Source organism: Sturnira hondurensis, unplaced genomic scaffold (genome assembly GCF_014824575.4).
Source record: "Sturnira hondurensis isolate 20B ecotype Veracruz unplaced genomic scaffold, ASM1482457v3 Scaffold0015509, whole genome shotgun sequence".
NCBI lineage: Eukaryota > Metazoa > Chordata > Mammalia > Chiroptera > Phyllostomidae > Sturnira > Sturnira hondurensis.
In genome coordinates this window covers 7,647,845-7,666,986 of record NW_028088140.1, presented here as the reverse complement: position 1 = coordinate 7,666,986, position 19,142 = coordinate 7,647,845, and the positions used below count along the sequence as shown (strand labels likewise).

At 40.0% G+C, this 19,142-nt stretch overlaps 1 protein-coding gene across 1 annotated transcript in view; it reads left to right on the top strand.

The window, feature by feature from the left end:
* Window positions 1-4,159, top strand: part of GALNT8 (polypeptide N-acetylgalactosaminyltransferase 8) — a 40,242-nt gene extending 36,083 nt beyond the window's left edge. The window contains 3 exon segments of the mRNA XM_037064826.1: window positions 2,249-2,386; window positions 2,931-3,026; window positions 3,992-4,159. Of these exon segments, the coding sequence (XP_036920721.1) occupies window positions 2,249-2,386; window positions 2,931-3,026; window positions 3,992-4,159 (402 nt within the window).
* Window positions 4,160-19,142: the final 14,983 nt, after the last annotated feature.

Here is a 19,142-nt window from a genome sequence, read left to right as displayed (position 1 = left end):
TACTTCCTGTGTTTGTTTCTATGTATTAGGTAGATGCCCAATATCTCTCAGTCTTGGGAGGGTCACCTTATATAGTAGGTGTCTTATGGGGCCCAGTGTCACAGTCTCCCTGGTACTTGAAATGAGTATTCTGGGGCTGTCCCTTGTGTGAAGTGTATGTGCCCCCCTGTTGTAGTATAATCTTGATTTTTGTTGGCCCATCAGTGTGTGGTATTGACCCTCAGACTGGCTGGGTATGAGGGTTGGCCATGACTATGGCAGACAATTTATTGTGTGGCCCTGACCTGACAGAGCAGTGTTCATTTTTGCGGAGTTCTTTTGTCTACTGAGTCCACCCTTTTGGTGTGTCACTGTGGAGCTAATTGGGTGGTGCTCTGGTGTGGTTTGAAGGAGGACACTAGGTATGTTGTTTCTGGGGTCTCTTGAGAGGAGCTTTAGTGTTGGCTAAAGTCAGATGCTGACAGCCTGGCCCAAGGCCACCTGATAGGAGCTACTACAAAATGATCTGTGGCTGGTAGCTCTTTCTGTGGGTTTGGAGGCATCTGGAAACAGTTATGCTGTGAACCAAGTGTGACTGTCACTCATGGTGGACTTGGGGCTGCTTAGCAAGAGGTGCAGGGCATGAAGAAGATAGCCACTGCTTGTTTGGGGTTGTAAATCTTTGAGAGATTTTAGGAAGGTCCACAGCTCAGGCTGAACCTAACCACTTATGAACAGCTATGGAAAAAGGGTAGTGCTCAAAGAGAGTTAAGTGGGGTGGGTCTCAGTGAATTACCCAGCAGGGGCAATTGGAGTTAGCCAGGTTGATGGAGACCAGATGTGGTGCCCACCTCTGCCTGAAGGCTGGGTATGGGGAGGGCTCAACAAAAGAACAGTGGCACCTGCCAGCTCTTCTGTCTAGGAGAGAGCTACCCCTTCAGCCCTCACCCCAAAGCCAGTCAATTCAGTTCCTCCCATTTGTCCCTGGTGCTTTTCAAGATGCTGTCCCTTCACTGGAGTTTAGGACAAGTCGTGAGCAAATGATTTTGTGCTCAGGTCACTTAAGAGGATACCTGGGTTCCAGAGCACATGAATTTTTTAGCCTGAAAAGTAATGTTTTTCTTGAAGTCTAAAAAACAAACACACAATAAACCAACTAATTACAAATATGATTGAATTTTTAAAATTGAATTTGGATGGAAAATCTAAATATTTGGAAATAATTATTTCATATATTTTCTACTTATAAAACAGAGGAGCCCTGTGTTACACTTGGGTGGAATCCCTGCTGATTTTCACAGGCAGATGTTGTGGGGACTCCTCTTCCTGGCACTGGTACTTGGGGCCGGGGAGCCTGTTGTGAGCCTGGGACCCCTAAGTGTAGACCTTCATGGGTGAGATATACTTCTCAATTCTTAATGACCACATGTGGGTGTGGAACCAGCCTGTTCTGCATCTATGTCCCTCTTGCCAGTCTTGATGTGCCTCCTTTCTGTTCAGCTGGTCTTCAGGTGGTTCTCAAGGGTTGTCCTATAATTTGGTTGTAGTTTTCATGTGATCATAGGAGGAGGTGAGCATGGAGCTTACTTTAGGTAGGCTTTATTTTTATTATTCTAAATTTACAGATGAAGAAACTAAGGCACAGAGAGTTAAAAGAAACTTGTTTAAAGTGATAAGTTATTGAGTGGTTGAGATAAGATGTATCCACCATCAATTCACTATCTTAAGAGGTTATAAACATGGTGGTATGCAGGATGTGAGATGGTGGAAATAAGGGCTATAATCCTATTTGATGCAGATGAATGAAGGTGACCTTTGCTAAGGCCATACCATTGTCCCTGCCACTGGAGGTCAGTGGGGTTTGCCCTCTTCCACTCCTGAGCTGTGGCTCTAGCCTCATTCTTTTTACTTTAATTCTCCACAGATATCACTTTTAGAAAATGCCCTTTAACTTCTGAATTTTGCTATCACGATATTTCTTTTAAAAGCCTTTTCTGACTGTTGTGAGTAGCATTGTTTCTTATTGATATAAATATTATCTCTAACAGGAACAATCTGTGTCAACTTGCTAAGGATGAGAAGTAAACCCACGAACCCCACTACACTGGCCTTGCATGTGTTTTTCCAGCCAAAAGAGATTCCTGAGTTTCAAGCTCTTTTCACTTTCCCTGGAAAATTTTCTAGGTTATCTTATAAGCCATCAGAAAAATACCCAGTTTCCTCAGGCATCATTCATACCTTTTAGAAACATTCCATGTTTTATTTACAGAACTCTGGAATTGATTATGGAGACATTTTTTCCAGAATGGCACTCCGGGAGAAACTGAAATTTAAAACTTTTGACTGGTATCTGAAAAATGTTTATTCAGCTCTGAAGCCAATCCGCAACATCATGGGCTATGGAAGAGTATGTATTATGAAATTGAATTCCAGATTTTAAATGTTTGACTATAACAGACAATGGAACCTGAATTGCAAGACTACCCAGAAAAGAGTTTCCAAAATCCATCCTGCCCAAGATTCCTTTCCTATCCCCAACTCCTTCCTCGGCTTTTTCCCCTTGAGCCCTTTTAGTTTCCTTTTATCTCTTGCTCCCCAGGATCCCCCTCCCTTCCTACTCTTTTACTTTGCAAACTACAGGCCATGCTCTGACCCTCTCAGTTTCTCAGCCAATCAGGATGTTTGGCCTTGCCCACCTGAACACAGGCATGATTGCTCCTTCCCTACATGTGCTGGGATGAGCCAAGGGGGTTGGTGTTCCCAGGAGGTTGGTATCATATCAGTGCCTCACTTCAGCATTTGCCTAGTTCTTAGAAAATTGCTGCCAGGACACTAAACTGCTGGTTCTTTTGGGGGGTCATTTCTGGTACCCTTGGAGAACCGGAGAAAATGCAGGGCCTAGGGAGGCTCGAAGGCCCTCTTTCTCTGATTCTTTCCAACAGTGTTTTCAGATGAGAAACCTGTTGGATGAACATATCTGCCTGGATCAAGGACCTATTCCAGGCAATACCCCCATTATGTGTTACTGTAATGAATATAGTCCATAAGTATCTTCCACAATCTTCTTTGCACAGATAGGATGAGTCTGATGAGGCTCAGCCCTTAGAAACCTTTGCCAGATTTGGACTAAGTGTTAGATGATGGGGAGGCAGGAGCTAAGCATCCTGGGTAATGAGTCATGGTGAAACCCAAACCTGTACTTATAACTAAGGACTTCCAAATTCATTCAAAAAGTCATGGCAAGACAGTTCTATTTCAGGTACAGGTAGGCTATGTAGAAAGGCTCTGATCTGTTGCATTCATTCTCTTTGGTAATATTTTCATTGACAATAACTTTCAATCCCCTTTTCCCCCTCTTCACACTATCTCCCTCTACCCTCCTGCTGCTTCTTGTGTGCCCAGAAGGTGGGCAGCTGAACAGAGGGCCAAAGAAGAGAGAAGCTAAATGGAAATCCCTTCAGGGAATTGAAGAGATCTGGCACCAAGTGAAAGATGTAGCCAAGGGGATTTTTTTTCCCTGAGACTACTCACATCTGTCATGTTACTTTGCACATTGCCCTCATGGAACCTTTTGAGGGATGCAGGATAGATAGCATTTCCATTGACAAATGGAAGAATCTGGGACACAAAACAACCTACTGGTTCAAACTCACTGAGCAAGGCAGGATCAGAATGAAAATTTGAAAGGTTTCCTGACAACAAACTCATAGCTGAGGCTTACAAGAACACCTTATACAGTTCAGTTGTGTTTTTTTTTTTCCCGAAGTTTAGCTCCCTCATCCATGCAAACCATGATTCAGTTAGGCTCCCTGCATGGTAGGAAGCAGGCTAGTGCTCCTTCCTCATGCCTGGTCTTCTTCCTAAAATCAACTAGGAGTGGGAAGAAAGAAGCAGAGAGTGTTTCCCATGGTGACTGAGTGTCTAGGGGACTCACAAGCAGTCTTTATGTCCACTACATGGTCAAGGGCATCCCCACTGAATATCCATGGCAGACCCTTTTGCTGTCTTTTAGAATGTCTACTACCACCTAACTGGGGAGTTGTATGTGGGACAACTGATTTCTGAGACAAATGTTGATGATCACTGTCTGATAGACCCTGGCAGTGGGAAGAAGCCCACTTTAGAGCCAAGTTCCAAGGCAGCCAAAAATAGACTGCACATATATTGGGATTTTAAATGAGTGAGTCACATATTTTTAAAAGGGTAGATATATTCAAATATAACCTGAGAGGTTCAAATATGATTTGACAGTGTTTTAGAAAGGTTCATTTTGTGGATCTGTTGAAGGAAAACACTGGAAACAGGAAACTGGGTGTGAAATACTGAGTCTGTTTACTATGTAGGAGGGGGTGGCTAAGGAAAAGAAATATGGAATCTTTTATAGCTTAACAGTGAAGAGTTTGGTTTAGAATCATAGTTCAGTCACATTAAGCAATTTTATTACCTTCTCTGAGACTCAATTTCCTCATCTATAAAATGGAAATGATAATAGCAATGGGTTGGAAGGATTAAATGAGATAATGTGTGTAAAACATTTTAGCATAGTGCCTGGTACATAAAGAGTATTCAGTAAATATTAGTCATTGTAATCAGTTTTATTTTTTTATGATGATCAGAAAATCTAGAGCAATAGGCTGGAACTTGATGGAGATTATATAAAAGTATTTTAAAAAACATTTTATTTATTTATTGGGAGAGGAAGGGAGGGAGAAAGAGGAGAGAAACATCAATATACAACAGATACATCAATATGTTGCCTCTCACACACTTCAGACTGGGGACCTGCCCTAAAACTGGGGACCTGATTGTGCTCTGACTGAGAATCAAATCAGTTATCTTTTTGGTTTGTTGGCCGGTGCTCAATCCACTGACCCACACTAGCCAGGGCTGAAAGTCTTGACTTTCACTTTGGTACCAATTGACCAAGAACAAGGTGGAAGGAATCTGGCAGAATTTATGTGACAATGACATGAGGGTCTTCTATGTGTTTATGTGTGAATTTATTATGTGATAGGGCTGCATTAAGCCATCTGAGCAGAGCTGTGATGTCCTGATGGAGGGAGGCAATGCTTCATCTGTGAACACACCTCTGAGGATGTTGGTTGTGTGTTAGGTTCAGAAGCCACATATAAAAAGACACAGCAATCTAACTCAGTAATTCCTAACTTAAAGCTAATAACCTCTGAAAATCTGCTGTAAGCTATGGACTGTGTCCAGAAAAACATATATGCACATATGTGCACAATTTTGTTTACAACTTCAGAGGGTTTTTGAATCATAGATTAAGTCTCTCAAAACTAGATGACACCAGTGAGAAGAAGGAAGAGAGTAGTCCCATCTTCCTGCTCTAAGCTCCCAACCATATGGAAATGCATGTAATTCTACTAAAGGTCATCCTCCCTCTTATCTCAGGCACTTTTATAGGCATTGTTCCCTCTTCTCCCACCTCTTCGCTGGGCTAAATGCAAAGTGTTCCTCTGAATTTTTCATGTGTTATAGGGTCCTGTTAATTTTTGTAGGCAATTATCTGTTCTAATTGCCTAATCACTTGCTTCTTGCTATCACTAGGCTGTAGGTTGGAGGCCAGGGCCTGGGTTTTGTTTGTTGTTTTCTCTCTAGCATCTAATACAGCATGTGAAAATTTGCAGGCATTCAAGAAGTGGTGGCAGAGACCTGGGAAGCCAAGCCAAGGTTTTCTGTTTGGCACAGAGTCTGGTACATAGCAAACACTTGGGTGTGGAGTTCTGGCCAAGATGGAAGCATAGGTAGAACCCTTTTGCTTCCTCACACAACCAAAAGGAGGATAACAGCCAATCTAAAATCAATAAACAACCAAAGTGCCAGAAAATCAAACTGCATGGAACTCTGACAGCCAAGGAATTAAAGAAAAAAATCAACCAGAACAACCAGACTGGTAAGGCGGTAGAGCGCACAGGCTGACTCAGAAAAATTGGAGCAGACGAAGTGGGCAGGGCTGGCTGCTCCGAGGGAGTGGGCTGCTTAGGCAGGGCTAACTGAAGGCAAAACTGAGACTCAGAGTTGTCTGTGGTCTACAGTGGTTGCTACAGTGGGAGAAACTCCCAGACTCACACGAGAGACTGTTGGAAAGTACGCTAGAAACAAGCAGGTGAGCTTCACTTGTTCCGTCTCTGGCCCTTGCCCCATAGGCAGCCCCATAGCACAGCAAGGAGGGTTGCCTTGCCCCGGAGAGTATATAAGGCCCCGCCCCCTTACAACTTATCAGGGGCACCAAGGCAAAGAAATGTGGCCCAAATGAAAGAACAGAGCATAATCTCAGAAAGAGAACTAAGTGAGGAGGAGATTGCCAATCTATCTGGTGGAGAATTTAAAGCCCTGGTAATCAAAACACTCACAGATCTGATGGAGCTTGGTCAAAAAATATGAAAACAAATGAAGGATACCCAAAGTAAAATAAAGCAAAATATTCAGGGAGCCAACAGCAACAGGAAGGAAACCAGGAGTCAAAACAATGATTTTCAACAAAAGGAAGAAATAAACATCCAACCAGAACAGAATGAAGAAACAAGAATTCAAAAAAATGAAGAGAGACTGAGGAATGTCTGGGACAACTTGAAATGTTTCAATATCGAAATCATAAGGGTTCCAGAAGGAGAAGAACAAGAGCAAGAAATTGAAAACTTATCTGAAAAGGTAATGAAGGAGAACTTCCCCAATCTGGCCAAGAAAATAGACTTCTAGGAAGTCAAGGAAGCCCACACAGTCCCAAAGAAATTGGACCCAAAGAGGAACACACCAAGGTACATCATCATTAAGTTATTCAACATTAAATATAAAGAGAGAATCCTAAAAGCAGCAAGAGGAAGTGAGAGAGTTACCTACAAAGGAGTTCCCATAAGACTCTCAGCTGATTTCTCAAAAGAAGCCTTGCAGAAAAGAAATATTTGAAGTGATGAAAGGCAAGGACCTACATCCAAGATTATTCTATCCAGCAAAGCTTTCATTTAGAATGGAATGGCAGATAAAGTGCCTCCCAGATAAGATCGAGTTAAAAGAGTTCATCATCACCAAACCCTTATTGTATGAAATGTTAAAGGGACTTATTAAGAAAAAGAAGATGAAAAATGTGAACAGTAAAATGACAACAAACATACAACTATCAACAAATGAACCTAAAGAAAAGAAAAAACAGTGAAAACAAAAACTAAGCAAACGACAAGAATAGAGACAGAATCAGAGAAATTGCCATCACACAGAGGGATTTCAGTGGGGAGAGGGGAAGGGAGGAATGGGGGGGAGTACAGGGAAGAAGAAACATAATTAGTAGGCATAAAATGGATGGGGAGAGGTCAAATATGGTGTAGGAAAGAGAGGACTCAAAGAAATTATATATACAACCCATGAACATGAAATAAGGGGGGGATACTGGAAGGTTGGGGGCAGGGCAGAGAGGGGATAAAGGGGGAAAATTGGGAAAACTCTAATATTGTAATCAATAAAAAAATACTCAGAAAAAGAGAGAAAGAAATGGTTGCAGAACAAATAAAAGATTGGCAGACCTGGAGGTATTGGCTAGGGGAGAGGTGAATCTAGAGAAAAAGTGATGCTGTGTTCATGAGAAAGAGGAAGTAGACTTGTTCAGTGTCCACAGGAGGGCATAACTAAGACCAGTTGTTGGAGATCAAGGAGTTTGATTTTATAATGGGCAAGGGGAGGACTTTCTAACAGTCTAATGGCTTAAGCTCTCCTACAAAAGAACATCTGGAAGGTCTAGTGTGGATAATGTGAGTTTTTGACATCCTTAACGGTATCTTTTGATTGCAGAAAATTCAACTACAGGTTTACTTTTGTTTAAAAAGTTAATATTCAATTTATTGAACTTATAAGTGAAAGAACTCTAGTTTTTCTTTAAGCTTTTATGTTCTGCTTACAAATCTGACTTTATCTATAAATCTATAAAGTTTTAACAATTGCTTTTTAAGTGTCTAATCTATATGACTTTTATTTTTCATGTCCTATTATATTAGCTGTTCTAGCACTATGTTGATTAAGAGTGGTGAGTATGAACATACTTGCCTTGTGCCCAAATGTAGGGAGAAAACATTGAGTCTTTCATCATTAAGAATAATATTAGCTAGAAAATTTTTTGTAGATGCTCCTTATCAGTTGAAGTAATTTCCCTGTGTTTCTAATTTTTTAAGAATTTGTTTTACAAATATGAGTTGGATTTTGTCAGATGCTTTTTCTGTGTCAATTGATATGATCATGTTGCTTTTTCTTTAGCTTAGTGACATGATGTATTACACTAATTTTCAAATGTTGAACCAGTCTTGTATATCAGGAATAAATCACACTTGGTTATAGTGTATACTTTTTACATACTTTGCTGGACTTGTTTTGCTGGTGTTTTGTTGAAGATTTTTGTGTATAAGTTCATTAGAGATAATGGTCTGCAGCCTTTTTTTTTTGGTACTGTGTGATTTTAGTACTGGCCTTAAAGAGTGAGTAAAGAATTGTTCCCTCTTTCTATTGATAAAATTTATGCTTTTGACAAAAATTACAGAATAGAACAATATCTGGGAGAGATGTTTTCTGGACAATATTGTCTTAAATTGGTGTACAAGAAGGCACTAAAATTCTAACCAATATAATCCTTCTTTAAAACGTGTAGTATACTTATTCAGTGAAACCTATGGGCCTGGAGAATTCTTTTTCATGAGTTTAAATTATAAATTATAAAAACGTTTTAATGGTACAGGACTATTCAGATCATTTATTTTGAGTTTTTATGATTATTTATGATGATTGAGTTTTGGTTGTTTATGGTTTTTGAGGCATTAGCTCCTTTCTTCAAATTTATGAGGATTAAATTATTTGTGGTTTCTATTTATTTTTTATCATTAAGTTATAATTGATATATTACATTATATATTTCAGGTGTATAACACAATATACATTATATTTGTGTATATTGAAAAATAATTGCCATATACAATATGTTTAGTTAGCATCCATCACCACATATAGTTGCAATTTTTTCTCATAATAACTTTTAAGATCTACTCTTTTAGCAACGTTAAAGGGGATTTTATGATTTAATAAACTCCCTTAAACAATGAAAACTATATTTATAAATTTAATACATAAATTTTTTTCTTTCCTTCCTAAAGATTTTATTTATTTATTTATGTATTTATTTATTTATTTATTTATTTATTTTTAGAGAGGGGAAGGGAGGGAAAATGAGAGGGAGAGAAACATTGATATGTGGTTGCCTTTCACATGCTCCCTACTGGAGACCTGGCCTGCAACCAGACACATACCCTGACTGGGAATGGAACTGACATCCCTTTGGTTCACAGTCTGGCACTCAGTCCACTGAGTTACACCAGCCAAAGCTTATATTTTTTTCTTAAGAAGTTCAATTACCTGACTTTAAATTGAATGATTCTTAAGTTTTCTTAAAAGTTCAAAAGTGTTTGCAATCTGGTAAGATTTCAACATACGACAGATTTAAATATTCAATTATACATTTTTAAGTTGGTAGCACAAAATTATTCTCTTAAGCATAGCATGTACTTAAGTATAGTAATATATACAGAATCTTTAACAAATACCATGTGTTTGATTTCCTTAACATTTATACTTTGTTCTAAATCTCCTGGGAATTAAAGATATTACATACGCTAAAGAAACAATGATGACATCCCAAACATTTTGAGGCTTGCCTTTTCAAGATAATTTTGGAAGATCATTTTCTCAGGTGGCTGAAGTTGCAGGTAGAATACAGATTGTGGCTGGGTGAGACCTGGAGCTGCCCAACATCCAGGGAGAGTCTGCCCTACTACTCTGAAGTCCAGGCTGGACCCCTTTTTATGGTCACTAGGTCAATAACTCCAAAAGTTAAAGGAGGCAATCATGGTGTTTGCTGCTTTTGAGTCAATTTCAAGTCAGTTCATTCTATCCAACCCTTTTATAACCATCTTATCTCAGTTCTTTCAGATGTGAACATTATTTCTGATTGAATGTTGGGACCCTTTCGTGCGCTATTTACTTTGTAGACAGAACTTACATAACCATTCTATTAAAAAGTTACCAAAGATATTTTCCAGAATTGGGGGGTGGGGTGGGTAGACTAGATAATTCCTTGTTTTTCTTCCAAATTCATAATTAACATTTTGAGTCAACCAGAGGAAGTTATGACCTTTAAAGACCACAAGAGGGATCATGGTAGTGACTGAGAAGAGACCCAATGCAAAGAGATGAAGTGTACTTGAGTTATCTGGACTTTGAGATGAAAAGCAGAGTTGAGAGTAGAGACACATCTGAATTTAGGGAGAGTGTGGGTGGAAGTGTTCATTTGGAAGTCTTCAGATGGGGTGACAGCTCATAACATGAAAAAAATCTCTGGGAAAGGTAGTGAGAAGGAGGAGATCACTTGTAGTCATCAGGGTTTGAGAAAGGAAGGAGACCTGTAGTGGTGCTCTTCCAAGTTGCTGATGGGAATAGGTCCAGAAAGCAATTTAGCTGTCTATAGAAAAAATCTTGACACCAATCAGAGCCCCACAACTAATTATGTGCTTTTTAAAAGCATTCATTATCTTTTAAGACAATATCTCAATTTAAGGAATAAGGTAGGATGTAGGTCAAAATTCATGTAGAAAATATCTTAATATTTATCATAGCAAAATATTAGGAAAAATTAAATGTCCATCAGTAGGGGAGACTTTAAAATCCTCACCCAAAGATATGTTTTTATTGATTTTAGAGAAAGAGTAAGGGGAAGAAGAGGGAGAGAGAGATCTCTTTAAAAAAACTGGGGATCCAGCTAACATCCAGGGACCCTCAGAGAGCCTGGATTTGGGACACCAGTTCTTGCCACTGAATGGCTTCTACTGCCAATGCTGTTCAGAGTGGGAGAGGGTGAGAGAAAGAAAGTGGATGTGGGTGTTTCCTGTGACTGCAGCCTGTGGCACGTAGAATGTGGGGAGGTGAGCTCTGTGCATGTGTCTGGGAGTCCTGACTGGCGAGGGGTAGGGAGATTCAATGTCTCACCCCCAGCTTCCCTTGGAATATATATCAATGCCATTCTCGGAAACTCCTTGAAATAGCCACCATCATCTGGCTGTCTGGCCAATGCTGTTTAGTCTTCATCTCTGACAACTACTATCACACGACTCCTCACAGCTCATCAGAAGTCTCTGCTCAGAGACTTCCTGCCGCCTTGGGGCTGCCATGTAGGAGAGGGTAGGTCATCATCCTCTGGTGGCAGTGAGGCAGGTATTCACATGTGAATGACCCCTGTGAGTTTATGGGGCTCCTTCTTCAGGGGGTCACTTTTTCCTCTGTTTCACATCAAAGCTACTTGTGTATGATCCTGGGAATCATTAGGCTTACTTTAAGCAACTGGCCAGCAAGACTGTTAATTTAACACTGACTTAAACTGGCTAAGAATTTATTTATTTATTTATTTATTTATTTATTTATTTATTTATTTATTGAGAGAGGGGAAGCAGGGAGAAAGAGAGGGAGAGAAACATCAGTGTGTGGTTGCCTGTCACACACCACTTACTGGGGAGCTGGCCCACAACCCAGGCATGTGCCCTGACTGGGGATTGAACAGGCAGCCTTTTGGTTCACAGGCCATTGCTCAGTCCACTGAGCCACACCAGCCAGGGCATTAATTCTTAAAATACGCTTTTAGAAGTACACAGGTCATAAGTGTACAGCTTGGTAAAATTTTCACAGTAAACACCATTCATAACGAAAACTAAAACATTGCCACAGATACGATTTTGTCATGAAAAATTTATGAGACAGGATAAATGTTAAGCACATGTATAACTTCTAGTTTCTGCCTAGCAAATTGAAGAGAAAATACGATTCATAGAAAAGTTTTTTAAAAAGCTTGTATCTAATAGGAAAATGGACAAAAGACACAATATCTTAAACATTTAGAAAATGTTTAATCTCATTCATAGTTAGAGAAATGCAAATTAAAACTGTACTAATATCATTTCTCACTTAAATTCATGAAAATTAAAAAGTATGACAGCACATTCCATTGGCAAGGTTATGGGAAACAGGCAACCTCATATTTTGATAGTAGGGTTGCGAACTCATACAATTGTTTTAGAGAGACATTTGGCAATATCTAAAAAGATTATATTTGCATTTTCAATTTGTGTTAAAAATTCCACCTCAAGGAATTTACACCTCCAAAATTAAGAAAATACATATGTATGGAGTAATTATTCACAGTATTGATTGATAAATATTAGAAACAAGGTATATGCTCAAACACCAGAGAGTAGTTGAATACATTAACACAGTAGAGTAGTATGCAGCTGCAAAAAGTAGGAATATTTCTTTGAACTACTAAGGAATGATTTCCAGTGTAAAAAGGGAAAGTGGCATCTATAGTATGTACCTTTTAGATAAAAAATAAAGAAAAATATACATGCACCAGTTTATTTCTGCAAAATGAAGCATAAAGATAAACCAGGAACTAATGACGTTACTGATGCATGGTGACTCGGAGTAGGGAGGGAAGGACTGGGGACAGGAACAGGATAGAATGGCTGTGCAGGGAGTGGTACTTCTCAAAATACACATTTTTTTCTATAATTTAGACTTTTAGAACTGTGTTATATTTCATATGCTCAAACACAAAATGGAGTACAAACACAAGAGAACCTAATTCTAATTCTCTAGTTTAAATAAATACACACTCATTCTAGCACACTTAGCATCCAGGCCCCGAATCTCAGTTTCTAAATATTTTCTAGTGAAAGAAATTAGGGCTCCTTGGAGAAATCACTGACTTTAGTGTTGGGGGTCTGGGACATCTTCCTATTTTAGAAAATAAGAAACTACATGTCACAATTTATAGCATCTAGGTTCAAGAGGTTCCCACTGGCCAAATCTTAGATGGTTTGAGCATTAAAATAATGATTTTTATTAAATAGATTATAAGCCATACAACAGAATAAGGATTGATGAGTTTATACAAATTAATGCATGGATGGATGGGTGAATGAACAAATGAATAAATAAGAAAAGAAAGTTCTTCTTTATGGTGGAATTCCAACTAAAAATGTAATTAGAATTATGGATTTAGAAAATTATTTGGCAACCCACATAGTTAAAGTTGTTGCAGGCAAGGATCATCAATGGATGCTAAAGCTAAAGGGTAGTGAGAAATAGGACACATACACAGTATCAAAGTAATTCTCTAGAAGATATTTATTTATTTTTTTTAATATATTTTATTGACTATACCATTACAGTTGTTCTATTCCCCCCTTCAATCCCCTCCACCCGCACACTCCCTGCCCCACTATTCTCCCCCCCTTAGTATATAACCACGTGTCTCAAGTTCTTTAGATTCTATATTTCCCCTACTATTATTGCCCTCCCCCTATCTATTTTCCTACCTTCTGTCTATGCTATTTTCTGTGCCTTCTCCCCCCTTCTCCCCCTCCCACCCCCCTGTTGCTAACCCTCCATGTGTTCTTCATTTCTATGGTTCCACTCCTGATCTAGCTGTCCTCTTGGTTTGCTTTTGTTTTAGGTGTGGTTGTTAATAACTGTGTGTTTGCTGTCCTTTCACTGTTCATATTTTTCATCTTCTTTTTCTTATATAAGTCCCTTTAGCATTTCATATAATAAGGGCTTGGTGATGATGAACTCCTTGAACTTGACCTTATCTGAGAAGCACTTTATCTGTCCTTCCATTCTAAATGAAAGTTTTGCTGGATAAAGCAATCTTGGCTGTAGGTCTTTGGATTTCATGACTTGGTATACTTCTTTCCAGCCCCTTCTTGCCTGTAAGGTCTCTTTTGAGAAATCCGCTGACAGTCTGATGGGTACTCCTTTGTAGGTGACTGTCCCCTTATCCCTTGCTGCTTCTAGGATTCTCTCCTTCATTTTGGTCTTGGCTAATGTAATTATGATGTGCCTTGGTGTGTTCCTTCTTGGGTCCAACTTCTTTGGCACTCTCTGAGCTTCCTGGATTTCCTGGAAGTCTATTTCCTTTGCCAGACTGGGGAAGTTCTCCTTTATTATTTGTTCAAATAAGTTTTCCACTCGTGGCTGTTTCTTTCCCCCTTCTGGTACCCCTATAATCCGGATGTTGGAACGTTTAAAGATGTCCTGGAGGTTCCTAAGCCTCTCCTCATTTTTTTGAATTCTCATTTCTTCATTCCTTTCTGGTGGGATGTTTTGTTCTTCCTTCTGGTCCATTCCATTGATTTGAGTCCCAGTTTCCTTTCCATCACTATTGGTTTCCTGTGCATCTCCCTTCATTTCAATTAGTTTAGCCTTCATATGTTCCTCTAATTTGTGACTATGTTCCTCTAATTTGTGACTATAATCTACCAGTTCTGTGAGCATCCTGATAAATAGTGTCTTGAATTGTGCTTCTGAGAGGCTGGCAATTTCTCGGTCGCTTAGAGTTATTGGCTCTGGGACTTTGAGTTCTTCTTGCGCCATCTTTCGGGTTGTTCGTGCCTGTTCCATAGCAGGATCAGAGCCCTAAAGTGTTCACTAGAACAGGGCAACTAAGTTGCTGGGTTGTGACATTGTATGTGGGGGCAGGGTCAAAGAGGGACAATGGCTTCCCGTGGCCCCGGCGCCACAGCCACCACCATCACCAGGCCCACACGTTTCGTTCCACTGCACGTGAGTGTGCCACCGCCGTCAGCCCTCCACCACTGGGTTCGCCCCCTGGGGCCTGTGTGGTCCGTCTTACTGTGTGCGAATGTGCGACCTTGGTCAGTCTGCCCCACACCCTGACTGGTTCCGGGCTGCCTAGGTCAGGGGATCTGTCTTGCCCGACCCAGCTCCGCTGCTGGCTCCACCTCTCTTACCGTCCCCGTTGAACGGTTCGTAGTTGTCGGACTTCTGTATAATTCCATTTTCTGGTCTTTGGGTGTGTCCTAGTTCTCCAAACCTTTGTTGTGTTCAGACTTGGTTGTGGGAGAAGGCACAGTGTTTCCACCTATGCCTCCATCTTGGCGGAAGTCCTCTAGAAGATATTTATTAACTACAAAGAAAAAATAGTAACTGCATGATGGACAGAACTGGCAGGCACCATCTTAACTAAGTGATCAATGTTAACACTGCCAATTACTGGGCTAATGGATATCCTGTGCCTGCTGATATGAACCAGCCAGAAGAATACATCATTTCTATGGTATTCCTGGCAAAAATACAGAACTTGAATCTATAATCTTGAGGTAACATAAATTAAACCCAAACCGAGGGACATTCTTTAAAATAAATGGTCTGTATGCTTCAAAATGTCAAACTCATAAAACACACACACACAAAAGACTGAGGAACTGTCCTGGAAGAGAGGAGACTGACGACTAGACATAATGTGAGACCCTGGATTGGAGTGTGCACCTGAGGGGAAATTACTTTTTCTTTGGTTATAAAGGACAGCAGTGGGCAACTGGTAAATGTAAATAAGGCTTGTTGATTAGATATTAGTCCTGTATCAATGTTATTTTCCTGATTTCGATCATTGTACTCCAGCTATATGAGAATATCCTGGATTTTATGAAATACTCACTGGAAGATGGACTGGGGGAGGTGTTATATGAGATTTTATATGTATATATGGATAGATAATAGATAGATAGATAGATAGATAGATAGATAGAATGATAGAGCAGTGGATGGAGGGAGGGATGGATGGATCAATGAACAAATGAACAGATGGACGACACATGATGGAGCAAAGAGCTGGAACAGAAAATAATAAAACAATGTGGTAAAATGAATCTGGATGAAAGGTAAAGGATATATAAGAATTTGCTGCACTATGTTAGCAACTTTTCTGTAAGTCTGAAATTGTTTCAAAATAAAAAAGATTTAAAACACAAATAAAATGTCTGTCCACATTACATATCACTTCCTGCTAAACTGCATCTGTAAGCAATGCTGCTTAATCTAACTTTGGTGTTTCTTAGGCTTTGAGGGAAGCCTGTAATCCTCTCAGACTTGCAGTTAGGATGACAGAAAGTGACTCAGCCTCCCCTACTTCCCCAGAGGTTCTCAGCTTCCTCTAGGTGCTCTGATCGGTGGGACAGCCTGTTAGTAAAAACAAGGATGGTGTTGGTTTGCTTCTTTGGCCCCGAAACCACCTATGTACCTGCCCAAAGTTCTGCATGAAATTCTGCTTCTCTGCTTGCTGTCTGCCACCAGCCTTCATTGGTCAGAACATTGTGAAGGTCATCTCAGTGACTATCTTTAGTACAGTCAGGAGACTGTTCCCTTGGTAACCAAGTTCATTTTTCACTGATTCTTCTCTCTCTGATTTTTGGGAATGTTGGAGCTCTACTATGAGTCAGTTACCTTATAAACAACAGAAATATGACAGGTCGATATACAAGGTATCGTACAACCCCTACAGAGAATTGTGTTTGCCCATGAGTTGGATCTCTGGAACTGTGGTCCAGCCAGTTCTTTTCCTCAGCTCAGTGATAATCCATGGGGTGTCTCACAATGTCCCTTACTCTCTTCATCCCACATTGCCTAGGGGTTTCTTCATGGCCACCCTGATTGACCCTTCATGGGGCCATGTGGAGAAGCCATGCCTACAAGCATCCTGAAGGAATCACACTGCAACCAAATGCTCCTCTCAGCCCTAAAACATCAGGCTTTTTTCCTCTTTTCATGCCATCTGTCCAAAACTAAAGGCACAAAGCTGCTGTGGTTGATCCCCGCAAGTTCCCCCAGGAACCCTAGGGATGCAGCTTGGATTTGCCCTTCTCTTTACTGCAGCTGCATTCTAGGATTCTGACCCTTTTTCAAAGGGAGATGGGCCTGGAGACTGCAGCTGTGCAGTCCCAAGGCCGCTGTCCCTGTCCTCCAGGCCCGAAGCATCATCTGCAGCAGAACTGAGCAACCCATTGCTTCATTTGGGGCAAGCAATGTCCTCATTTGGGCAAAACCTAAGAGGGGTGTGTCACGACAGACTGAGATTCTAGCAGTTTTAAAGTTAATCTTTTATGGAATCCCTTTATTTTACTTGTTAATCCATTTTTACAATAGGAAGTAGGCTTTTAACTAATTTTCAAAATTTGAGAAAATTTGTAAAGTTTTTAGAGATTAAGTGAACTAGGGTTGGGTTAGTAATGTCTTGGTGAGTAATGACCATATTTTATTATGTAGAATGTGCATTTTTTTGCCCAAGTTTTTTTTTTTATTTTAGATTTCATTTATTTATCTTTAGAGGGGAAGGGAAGGAGAGAGGGAGAGAAATATCAATGTATGGTTGCCTTTCATGTGTCCCCCACTGGGAACTGGCCTGCAACCCAGGCATGTGCCCTGACTGGGAATCGAACTGTGATTGTCTGATTTGCAGGCCCGCACTCAACACTGAGCTACACCAGCCAGGGTTTTGCCCAAGTTCTTTAGTGAAAAATAAGGATGCACATTATACATGGGTAGTACTAATTTCTATACCTGTATAAATGTTTTAAATTCTTTTATTTATGCTTATGCATTGAAAGTGTAACTCTAGAAAACAACAACAATATCCATATGCAAAATAATACCCAGGAATACAATAATTGATTTTGTTTCTAAATATAAATAAAATTGAATTAAAAATTTTAATGAAACATTTTTTTCCTGAAAGTTTGGGCCAAAAACATGGGTGTGAATTATACATGGGGGCACATTATACATGGCAAAATAAGGTATCACAAGTATTAGTGGATAAAATCAACTTCTCATGACTTTGAGTTGTTAAGTTTTAATTTTAACTGACACAGTTTACCCTTGCAAATATTTTGACAAATGTATTTTCAAGGACCAAACTTGTCTCAAGATTATAAATCTACTCTCCCTGGAATGATAAAAACAAAATTTTCTTACTGTTATCAAAAAGTTGCTTGGCCACTTTAACAAAAAGACCTAGGCAGAAAATTCAAATTTTTCTCAAGTTAAGAAATAGGTTCAGTTTTAACTTTCCCTCTCTCAAAAAAGTCCTATGGCTAGGTCAGGACGTGTCTTTCCCGAGCACCTTGTGGGTCATCTTCTCTTCTTTAAAGTTTCTTTGTGAACTGCTAAATGAGTCGGGTGGCTTCTGCTTACAACACATATTCCAGCCAAGGCTAACATGCAGGTGGCATTATGCTCTTCTGTTCTCCTAAGCTTGGCACTGGCTGCAGCCCCCAAGTCCCAGCTTTCACCAAGCCCCCTACTTTCCCTTCCAAAAAGCCGGCTGTTGGGCCTTCCCCACTGGACCTGCAGCCCATTAGTGTTTCCATACGAAGATTCTTTCCCAGCATTGCTTGGGAAACTTCTGTGTTTTTCCAAATTCCAAATTCTAAGAAAAATTCATTGAAAAATTAGGAAAACAGAAAAGACCTCTATAAATCTCCTGCATGATTTAAGCTCTGTGTGTACACAGCGATTTACTGGTGTGAAGGAATCCATTGAAGTCCAATGGAACTCGAGAGCAGGAAACACTGACACACAGAGTCCAAAGTTAAGGGTGATTGATAATTTTGGAAGTCAGGACAGACACATGCAGAAGAAAAGCCATCAAGACCTAATCAAGGGAAGCATTGTGCTAAGTGAAATAATCCAGTCAGAGAAAGACAACAAGAATCACACATGACTTTACTCATACATGGAACCTAATGAGCCAAATAAACTAACAAGCAAGATAGAGACAAACTCAGATACAGAGCAGGCTGAGCGGGCTGACAGCTGTTTGGGGCAGAAGGGGCTGGATGGGGTGCAGAGGGACTGAGCAAAAAAGAAAAAACATGGACATGGACAACAGTGTAGTGATTGCTAAGGGGTGTGGAGGGAGGCTAAGGAGGGTATGGGGGGATAAGTGGTGATGAATGAAGACATGACTTGGGGTGGTGATTACACGGTACAGCATACAGATGACATATTATAGAACTGTGCACCTGAAACCTGTATAATTTTGTTAACCAGTGTCACCCCAATAAATTCAATAAAAAGAGAAAAAGATCTAATCAGTTGGCCATGCATACAGCAGTCCTCAGGTAGTGTGTGTTGTGACCTGCCTGCCTCTCATGGTAATTGTTGCAAATATGAGATACATATTAATAAGTTCGTATGCATGGTGTACTGAATACAAATCTTATGAATGATGTTCTAAGAAATAACAAGTTTTGAAAGCAAAGTATGTC